This window comes from Callorhinchus milii, unplaced genomic scaffold, assembly GCF_018977255.1.
Source record: "Callorhinchus milii isolate IMCB2004 unplaced genomic scaffold, IMCB_Cmil_1.0 Scaffold11, whole genome shotgun sequence".
In the NCBI taxonomy this organism is placed as follows: domain Eukaryota; kingdom Metazoa; phylum Chordata; class Chondrichthyes; order Chimaeriformes; family Callorhinchidae; genus Callorhinchus; species Callorhinchus milii.
In genome coordinates this window covers 10,296,597-10,307,844 of record NW_024704752.1, presented here as the reverse complement: position 1 = coordinate 10,307,844, position 11,248 = coordinate 10,296,597, and the positions used below count along the sequence as shown (strand labels likewise).

Sequence of the window (11,248 nt, the reverse complement as noted above, 5' to 3'; positions counted from 1 at the left end):
GTAATGAAGCTCTTTAGTTTTATTGCTTTTGGAGAACATTGACTGTTCTATCATGAACAGGGCGATGAGCTGATCTTTTATCTGGTGCGATTAACTCAACTTTCTGTGCAACTCACATTCACTAACAAATAGTTGATCAAGCAACTCTGTGCTTCCCTCTCAGACTTATACAGGCCCAGTGAGGCGTGTACGAGGGAGATGTGTGACATGTCATTTTTGTGGGCTCTTCATATAAAATACATGGGATAAACATATTAGCCTAGATGCAAGCTGGGATCAGCCAATTGCAGTGTTATGTAAAGCTCCTGGTGCAAGCAAACTATTCCTGAGCTTCTTTTCAATGGCAACAAACTGAACATAAAATTAACACATTTATAAAGACATTTTTGCTGATGATGAAAATCTGAAATCAAACTAGAAAATGTTGCAAATTGAAAATTGTTGAAAATGTTGCAGCTCAGGATGTAAACAAGGACAGATTAGCGGTGCAGATGTGAAGTGGAATATCATAGTTAGTTCCTCAGTAATCAAACCTTTCAAATAATAGAATGAAGCAAAAATACAGGTATAAACAAGGGTAGTTTATTCATTGTACTAGCTTCCTAATACACATTGCTATCCTGTCCTATTCCATGCTAGTTCTATCCTGTTTAACTTGCAAACCCAGCACAGTCACACAATAAAGGATAGCTTTGCAAACCGACAGTCTAAGGGCAATACCTTTGGGTTCTATTTTGTAGCTATAGCAGTTGGAGATCTGAATCTCATCATTGGGTCCCACTCTGAGACCTTTTTTCATCACTGGCTTGTGCAGGGATCCCAGCTGGTGAAACAGTAAATGGGGGCTTGGTTAGAATAGACAGCTCCCAAAACAGTGTATCGGGACTAGATTAGGATAGACTGCACACAGTCCAATGAATGGGCACGAAGAATAGACAGCACCAGTATAGTGAATGAGAGGTTTCGAAATATACAGCATCCAGCATGGCAAATGGGGATTCAAATGGCACCCAGGGCAGTGAATGGAAACTTGTTCAGAATAGACTGTCACCCAGTGCAATGGTTCCACCAATTGGAGGTGGAGAGTTTAAGCAGCATTAACAACTCAGGTGGAATAGACTTCACTGCCAGTGAATGGCAGCTATGATGAATGGCAATCCTGATGCCTTAACCCATCTGTCTCATTCTCAGTTTTATTTTCAGATTTTTATTATTGATCACCTTAAGCTGCTTCTTGAATTAACTAGTTGCAACTCTCATGCCTGGTAGGAATGAGCAAGAAATGCAAATATGAAAAATGTGTGGGAAACAGAACTTTAGAGACATTTAATAGACCTTGGACAGAGCAATTGAGGTCAGCAGGTGTGTGCAACCTATAACAGTGTCTCCTTTTTGCACAGTGCTTTGAATTGGGGAGCATTTTACCACTTTAACCAGTAGTTCCACCTGCCAATTCACTTGGTAAGGAGACACGGTGGCAGTGTTCGAAAAATCCACCCAGAGGTTTTATTTTCTGGCTTATTGCTTATCATCCAAGTCTCAGTTTTGTAGATAACCAATCTTATTTTGTTCACATGCACATAACACAAACACATTAATCGCTTGTTCAACGTAAGTCCCCTTCAATTTTGTAATTCACTGTAAAACATGAAATATTAATCAGGCAGTCATAAAAAGCCATCTGCCAGTCACCATTGTCCTTCCACTCTTTGATGCTCATCATTTTTGCATAGTGTGTTGTTGCTTGGGTTGAATAGGATAGCAGCTGCCTGAAGTGTGAAACCCAGGTCCTTAAAGGGAAAGCTGTGCAGGGCTTTAGATATTCAGCACACGTGACCTGGTCTGGAATACAGCTGAGGAGTTCGATGATGGCGAAAGCTTGGTCTTCACAACTGGTTCCTTAAGTAAAATCAGAAACAATTGAAGGAGCAATGCTCACAATCACACACCCAATCCTCACTTGGCACTAAAATGTGTCGCTTTCAATTCCCAACTTCTAAATTTGATGCTTAGCTACTTAGCAACTTGTTTTCTTAGTTTTGCCAAAAGCAGCATGTGGAATATACACAGAGAAAGACAAATATTTTAGTGCTTAGTTAATGAATATAGTATGCTATACCCACTAACACATTGTTATAGAAATTACACAGGAGTGTTATACTCACTAACAGTGTTTATTATGAAATGTACATGAGTGTTAAACCCCAGTAATGCACAGTATGAATCTCTCAGAGAGTGAGCTCTCAGTCTAAGGTTTGCTAAGGGAAGAAGCATGTAATCCAGGTTCATGCAATCACAACTGGGGATAATTTATGTCAGAAGGAGGCCAGGGGATGTCGAAGCAAATAAAAATAATCAAAAAATCATAAGAGCGGTTCAGATAAAGAAGGACCTTCGGTCCATTTGATTTCATCCTCACAGAAAACCCATTCTATTGTCTTCCATACACAACGTCAAGTGACCTTTAAATGTTTAAAAACCTGGCCTCAATCACCCTTGTCTCGTAACCTGTTCCGGTTGTAATTACAATTTGAATAAATACTTCCTCGTGTCTGCTCTGCAATTGCCCTTTGCAACTGTAAGTGTCAATCTTCTTGTTCTACTGTCCCGATACATCTGAAAGTATTACCTTGGGTTTACTTTCTCAATCACATTTAAAATATTGTAAACCTCTCTAATGTCCCTTTTCAAGAAGTTTCTTTTCAAGACTGAAGAGCCCCAGCTTGTTTAAATGTTGCTCATAGCTCATTCTTCTAACATTGGGGATCATCTTTGTTGCTATCCTCTGTACTGGCTCTAAGGCCCTAAGGCCTGTGCAGCCCCCTAAGTCATAGTACTCCAGGGGCAGCCTAACCCGAGCACTGTACAACTCGAGTATGACTTGCAATTGAGGAGGAATGAGTGACATTGCAATACTTGATGTTAAGTGCTTCATAGTATATTCAGTTAATATTATGTAACACAAAGTTGCATGGTAGCGACATAGGTGGTTGGATGGTAACCAGAGGATAAAGAGAACTAATGTGGCCAGTGTACAGGTGTCTTTGACAATGAGAGATCAACTCATTTATTTATATTACACTGGAAGCTTGTTGGCTGCTCAAAAAGCAACTGATGGATGTTGTCCTTAAAGAATAAGAAGCCAATCTACCGAAGGGGAAACTGACACTCGATTCTTTGATTTCAAGCATTTTGAAATAACAAGTAAGCAAAATGCCAAGTATATCCTATTTGTTCAAACATCTGGCATAAGATTAGTTCTGTAGAAGCCCAAAGAAATGCTGACAATTGCAGGGCCATTTGATCACTGAGTCAGTCCTGCATTAGTGTCAGTGCCAACAAATTGATTTTTACTGTGCCGATCCTTTCTGAGCCTCAGTGGGCTGCTGGTAAGTTTAGAGGAACTGAGGTCATTTAAAAAGTTACTTTGAAAGACTATATTTTCTGAATTTGCCTACAAAATGCACAAGTCACTTCACTTTACAGTAAAATCCTGTAAAGGGCTCTGGGACATCCTCCCAACATGAAAGTTTCTCCATCAAATATTGTTATTAATATTATTATTTTATTATTAGATCAGAGCCAAGATTCAGGTATCATTGACATCAATGCACCAGTGGGTTCTTGTAACAGATAGCAGTGGTGAACACGGGCATTGGATAGTGATCAGAAAGAACACTGAGGCCAAGAGTGTTCCACTGTCTTCCCAACTGAGATCAAATGAGCACAGATTTGAAATGAAACTTGGAACATGCTATTTGGGTAAATTGCTGCCAAGTTTCGTAGTGAGGAAAAGTGTATTAATGCACACAGAGTAGAGAAAAGCAGAAGATGGAAAATAAAATGACTATTTAGAACATTTGGTGAAAAATCTTGTTAGCTGCCAGAGCATTTTTGTTAAAAAGCTTTGACTAGTTTTCCAAAAAAAATCTGATATTGTTCTCCAGTTTTGCCACAGTCTGAAAACTATTATTGATTTCAAAAATCGACTCTGCTGTTTGATCAGATGCCATTCAAGTCCATCAACACAAGTCCAATGTTACTGATTTGATTTTCCAACAGGCCATTATTCCAATTTAATTACTTGGAATAAAACCAATCCTTTTCTTGCCCATAAATGCAAAGGCACTACTCAATTAGTGCTCTAAGATATATATGTAGACCACACATTGGCGTAAAAGGACAGGAGGCTGAATAAGACAGTACAAAATGCATTGTTACTTACTAGATGGATGGTACATAAGTGCAATTCATACAGTGTTCGTCTTTCAATCTATATTGTATAATCTAACCCTGAACAGTCAGCTCTACTCAGCTCTTTGATTGTACCCATGACTTCACATGCTGAAGTCACAGGCACATGCTGTTGTCAAATAATTTTCAAATGGCCTCAAGCTTACTTCCTAGACATGCTTCTCTGGACAATAAGCTCTGAAAATCATTGAATTTTACACCTACAACACTGGAGGGTAATCCACCTCCGGAAAAACACAAATTGAATATTTAGACACCAGAAAGCAACAGTTTTTTTTGCCAGGTCCAGTGATGAAAGAAAGAAAAGGCTTATCTTGATGAGAGGGTTTGTTTTGATCTGTTAAATGGTTTAACATGTACTGTACTTACTGAGTTCTCTGTCTTTGTTAAGTTGCCAGTCTCTGCAACTGAAGCTATTTGGTTCTGAGATCTGCTTGATGAGACCTGGAATGGTTCCACACGTCTGAATGAATCCTCTGTGAAGGCTGCTCTATAACTGCTCTCCAAGATGATCTTATCTTCTGGGGGTGTGTATGCTTGTCTTATCTTGACAGGTTTAACAACTTTAACTCCAGTCCAGGGCTGGAACTCCTGCCTGAAACAAATAGCGTGCTTTATACCAATTGTTTGTAATGAAGGCCTCTTGTGAGCAAGGCCACACTGCATGCCATGCCTTGCTCCCAAGGAACATAGTCAAGGTTGATGATCAGGCTGCTGTCAACTGGGGATTTGAGTTATTCTAGATGGCTCAACTAGTGAAAATTTCACTCCAGCATTCCAACACAATCCATCCCTCAATATCAAAGTACAGGTATTCATATACCGGATGAATCAAATGTTCTTACTTGTAAGTCTATATGAGATGTTTAAACTGTATGCTATGCAGACGTTTACACATATCAACTCAGTGACAAAAACTTTCACGAGCTCTGATGAAATACATCTCCTGTAATAGCTGCACAACTCTCAACGAATGTTGTCTTTAAAAAGAAAACATAATTAATACTTTAAAAACTCTGTCAATAAGGATTTCTGATTCACTCTATATATGAGTGTTTCTCCTCTCCTTTTCATTTCCTCTTCTAAAGATGATGACACTGACATTTGGTCTGTTTTAAGTTACCTATGTTGTGGGATAAAATGATTCCTTAGCACAGCACAGTATTTTAGCAAGGATATTAATGTAGTGCTGCAGTGACCTAGCGGACGGAGGAAAGGTTGGTACTGCAGTTTTGTTTGTGAGAATTAACATTGTTATATAATCCAGTGGATAAGGATCAATATTTGAAACACTGAGATTTATTTAATTTATTAGGATGAATAATTCAAATTCTATGTGAAACCAGTAAGCAAGGATGACTATTACCATGTGATCCAGTTGATAATGATTTTTTTTGGCCTTGACATACTCCTTAAGTCTCCACTTCCAACCGCAGGAACTGAAGTTGAGAAGCTAAGATTTGCTTGCCAGTTCTAGAGTGCACAATCTTTGCCAGGGTAATGATGTACACCTACTGAGGCCTGCAATAACACTGGTATGTCTTAGCAGAAGCCAAAGCAGCAGGAAATCAAATTATGCATTGGAACTTAACCACCTAAACTAGCATAACACCTGCTCCATGTCCTGCTTGTGACTTACATGGTTATTAGGAGACGGTTGGGAAAAATCCCACTCCAACATATCTACAATTCTAAATCCAGTTGATGAGTCATATAGGCTATTCATATATTTATAGTGGCCTGCAGTATTGCAGACTGGCTTGGATCAGTCAGGTATTGCTAGACTGTGGTTCATTTTCCCTTCAACTAGGCATGTCTCCTTGGAGCCAGGACAACCACAGACACAAGCCCTGTGTAGCTGCCCCAACGAACATAGTCGAGGTTGATTATCGGACAGCTGATAAGTGGGTATTTGAGCTCTTGCTCAATGGCTCAACTAGTTGGAGGTGTGCAATTTCAGTAGTAGTTGTTTCATATAGTGTATCCAAGAAATCTCGGATAAATAGTGCGTGCCTGGAACCCAGAACTTTAATATTCATTGTCATGTGCCTTCCTTATCAGTCTTTTAAATTATTATTTCTCTTAAGTCTGGTGGAGAAATCTACACAGTGGCCAAGCAAATTAATGTTCAAGAACTCCATTTTTGCATACCAGCGTTATCTAATAAATGTTTTATGCACACCCTTGTGTCAGGAGCTTTGGCAAAAGACATTATAATAATCAAATAATAAACCTTGCATTTGATTTAGCATTTTTCACATCTTCTTGACGTCTCAAAGCGCTTCACAGAATATACTGTAAAGTGAATTGACTGTATATTTGTGTGCAGCAACCAATTACGCACAGCAGCGTCCCCACAAACAGTCATGGATTGAAAATTACCAATTTATTATTGTTTTGTTTTGGAGGGATTATTATTAGGCCTGTGGAGTACGGAAAGTTGCTCAAGGAATTGAACCTAGGTGTCTCGCTTGCAAGGCGAGTGCTCTAACCACTGAGCTACAGGACTCCACATTCTCTCTCTGTGACTCTGACTCCAGTATCCAGAGTGCAGTTTTCTATACACCAGAGCCCACCCTTCTTGCAGCTGCTTTCTTTTACACCAAATCCACCTCACAGATTTGTCCTGGTCTCACATAGCCTGCAGCTATACTATTTTAAATGTGTAAATCACTTTTTTTTTTACTGAGAGCATAAATAATGTATTAGGTAACTTAGAAACCAACATATGTAAGAATAATGCATAAAGCCAGAAATTATATCCCCCAATTTATCTATCTGTTTGTCCAAGAGGGCACAAGCCAGAATTTCAAATCAACAGCAATATTTTGGGATTACTGGTCTACAGCAATAAAGTCTGGAGACAAAGTCAAGTTCATGGGGGAGGGGGGGATATTTCTTTGTCAAAGCCCCTTGCAAGAGGGATGTCTATTAAATATTTAATGTCAAGCAACCTTGGAACATAACATTGGCTTTCACCCTCTTGAACATGATACTGGATATATCTCTCCACTGCCCTCTGCATAAAATACTTAAAGCATACTTGTTCACATTTCCCCTAGGAAGATAGAGATTATACTGGACTTTATGAGTACAATAAACATGTAATTACAATTACATGTAGCTCACCTATATCCTTCGGAATCCAAAACGCACCAATACCATTGCCTTTCAAGATTTTTTCTCTAATCTAAACGTTTGTATGGAGTCTCCTTGCAGCTTAGGTATCTTAACATATTAATGTGGTCACCTGTCCACCTGGCGTTTGTAGCCTCTTCAACCATCGCTGTATCAACTCCAGCGATGGTGTAGCCCCTTCAACTTCATTATAGCCTTCACACTCCCAGCATGTGGAGCAATACAGAAGTGCACACAATAGGCTGTGGGGCTTTGGGTTAGTGCTTTCTACAAGACCCTATCATTTTCTATAGACTCTATCCTTCTGGTTATTTCCTCAAATTTTGTTTGTTTTCTGGTACCATCTGGAGGGTTTCAATGAGATATCTGGCAGTACCCCCACATTATTTTCCTGGACAACCTCAAATAGTCTTCTGCTACAGTATATCTGTTTGTTTTAAATCCCTCCATCGGTGTCATGGTTTGACATCATTGCTGTGCAATGTCACTGCTCGCTCTCGTTTGGGTTTCAAAATGTTCAATTGCTGAGATGACAGGATGCACACAGGGAAATGTAGAAATGTGCACTGTCTCCTCGGTGTTGCATATCTAATGCTCATTAGTAAAGGGTGTTCGAGCTTTGTGTAACAGAGCATACATGCTCAGCAGCTTTGCAGGCTGTGTTTCAAGGGAAACAACAGAATCAGCAGATTTATCACGAGGAACTGGGAGTGGGCGCTGTGAGCTGTGATTTTCACAGCTTCTGCGGCTGAAGAAAAAAAATGATGCTGCGTGGGAATTTAATGGAAAAAAATATGAAACCACCCTCCCTGACAATTCGATAATTGCGTTTCTCTGCGTTCAGCAACCTGTTCAGAACCACACATTCATCAGTTTGCAGAACAGAACAAGAACAGGTTAAAGCTGGTGGGTGTTTATACCTGGCTGATTGTTGAGGATGATTTTTGGGGCCAGAATGACTTGATCCAGCCCTGCATCTTTATTCCTCAATACAATAACATGTCACCATGACCCTGACACAAGTGATCCAATGACATATTTGTACTGAGACTATCATTTTATAAGAAAATTCAGGGTTTACAGGTACAGTCGCAAAGCTGCCAATTTACTGGTGTTTTTTTCGCCCCAGTGTCAAGGGGTTCCACCCTTTGAAATGTTCTGAGTTTTTAAAATAACAAAATCTTGGGTTTGATATCACGTCTTCCAGGTGTCTCATAGCGCTTCACAGAATACACGTTAAAGCAAATTGACTGTGTATTTTGTGGGCGAAATGGGGAAAATAAATCAGTAAAGTGCCTGCTTTGTGACTATCTGTTTTTTTTTAAATCCTCACAGACAGTACGAAGGGAATCTGCAGTTGAACACTGCAAAGTAGCATTGGAAGATGTGGTTACACATCAGATAAAGGACAGTGGACTCGCCTAGAATCACTCCTTTTTTGGATCAATTTTTTAAAAAAAACTGCATTTCTTTTGCTAATTTAATGCAAGGACATATTTTGCTTGCAAAGGCATTCCATGCAGCATTGAGCATCAAATTGCTCTTTTCTTATAACCTCCAGAAATTAGCACCATGACTGACAATCCTTTGTTTTTTTCCAATATAAAAATGGTATTATCTCGTTAATTTACTGCAATCAAATCATTGTGATCTGAGAACTCTTAATTCTCACACATCAAAAAAAAATTGGTCATATCAATGACGGGTTGTGAGACACTACTGTGCGTAATTGGCTGCCAAGTTTCGCCCACAAATATAGAGTCAAATTCACTTTACGGCATATTCTGTGATGCGAGTCGAGATGTCTAGAAGACATGAAAGGCGCTATATCAAATGCAAGGATTATTATTATTATTATTATCTCTCTTCCTGAGTGCAATGCACTGTCGCCTTATTCAATGTCAGTCGGATTCGCTGAGCGGTAATTTCCAGAGATTAAAGGGCATAAACACATTCATCAAAGGGGTTGCTTAGGGAATTAAGACAAAGCTGGCAAATTTCCAGAGTTGATTTGAGTGACATTATTGGGGACCCTGGTCCAGATCCAACCTCCTCATCGCCCCCCAACATAATATAAACCGTTTGAAAACAACCGTACAGAAAAGAAAAGTGCTGCAGAAAATGTAAAATGATGCCACGAGAGCTACAAACAGTGCGGAATGTACAGATTTGAAAGCAAATGTAAAGTGCGATCTCGGTGTCTCAATTAGATCCCGAGAGATCACTGATTTTCCTACGTGGTGTGTGAAAGGTGCCCCAACTCGGGGGGGAAGGGATCAGGTGTGTGGAGGTGTGGGGGGGAAAAAAAAAAAGCATCTGCAGGTTATTGGAGCTTTGATCGGGGCGAGTGCTGAAAGAACAGCTCCTTAACCAGCAAACGCCCCTTTGGCACTCACCTGTAGGAGGTGGTTTTCACCGCTGGTCTGATCTCCTCCTCTCTGGTGTGTCTGCTCACCGGCTCTCTCGGGCTGTCCCGCCTCTCAGCTGCTCTCTGCTTATCTCCATGTGTCCCGGGGTGGAAAGTCTGAGCGCTGGTGCTGTGGGAGATGGACAGCCCGTCCTGCCCGCCTTTGATCCAGGGGTAATTTGCCTTTTTGGGGATGGGCCAGGGCTTGAAGTCCAGCTTGTACTGGGTCTCGCTGGAGAAGGGGACCTCTGACGGCTGATACTCCTGTCTGGGTTTGCAACTCGCCTCTTTACGCACCTTCCAAGACTTGAAGTCGTGCTTGGAGACGGACTCCTGAACGGGAGGTTCTCCAATCCTGTGATCTGAGGCCAGAGCCGGGCTGCCGTTCAGTGCCGAGTCGGTGGGGACCTGCTGAGCCACCGATCTCACCTCCTGCTCAATGATTTCCGAATAGTTCTGGACAGTCAATGGCACCGACAGGTCAGACTTGTCCAGTTGGTTCCAAAAGCGAGATAAGCAGCACACCCTGCTGATGCATGGCCAAGCCATGACCCAGACCCCAGCCCCAGACCCCAGACCCCAGACCCAGACCCACACCGAACAGCAAACAAACAAACAGACAAACACCAAAAAAAAAGAAGACAACACAATATTTCAACTTAAAATCTCAGCGCTGTTAAAGGTTTCCCCCTCGATCCTCGCTGACCAGTTTCAGCATCCCTTTGCGGAGTGCTGGAGGGGCCCCACCACCGCGTCCGCGTCCGCAATTTTAGCGGAGAGATTACAGAGCCAGCGCATGTCTGCTGTTACTGCTGCTGCTGCTTCTCTCTCTCTCTCTCTCTGGCTGTGTCTGTCTGTCTGGCTGTCTCTCTGCTGTGGGTGAGATGCTGCATTGCAAACCCAGCTCACGTGGCCAAGTCTCCTGGAACATCCATCCACCCCCCCCCTATCCCCCTATTCCCCCCACCCCCCTCAGCCCTGGATGGACCTCCAGCCACCCCAGCCCTAAAAATACACCCTTCGAAAAAAAAACCAAACTGGAACAGCCATCTCCAGGCGCAGTCCCAATTCCGTCAACAGATCTAAGTAATCCATTCTCTTTATTGTCCAATTCACTGGTCTGCAAACACAGTGAGGGATCACAGCGTCTCCTGCAGTTCATTCTCATTGTATTACAATGCAACCGTTAGCAGCCCCGCGGTCACAGATAAATTGGGCTCTGTTAATACAGTTGACATCATCTGCAAGACTCCAAGGAGACCCGCTCTAAAATTCAAAGGGGACGAACTCTTTGCTGTTGGGAAGTGTTTGTTTGCAGCGGAGATGGATGGTGTTTGCAATTTAAAGCTGAAACTGTGTGTAGCTGGTTATACACGATGAGGTTAGGTAAGAGAGAGGCAACGATCAATTCCATTTGAAATAGATACACCGACTGCACTGGTTTATCTG

The 11,248-nt window shown here is 41.4% G+C and overlaps 1 protein-coding gene across 1 annotated transcript; it reads right to left on the bottom strand.

The window, feature by feature from the left end:
• Nucleotides 1-560: 560 nt before the first annotated feature.
• On the bottom strand, nt 561-10,392 carry map6d1 (MAP6 domain containing 1). Its single transcript, XM_007904638.2, has 3 exons — nt 9,789-10,392; nt 4,624-4,849; nt 561-1,899 (listed from the first exon to the last, which is right to left on the bottom strand). The coding sequence occupies exons 1-3, from the start codon at nt 10,346-10,348 to the stop codon at nt 1,816-1,818; spliced, it is 870 nt and encodes a 289-aa protein (XP_007902829.1). The 5' UTR covers nt 10,349-10,392; the 3' UTR covers nt 561-1,815.
• Between the last annotated feature and the right edge of the window lie 856 nt (nt 10,393-11,248).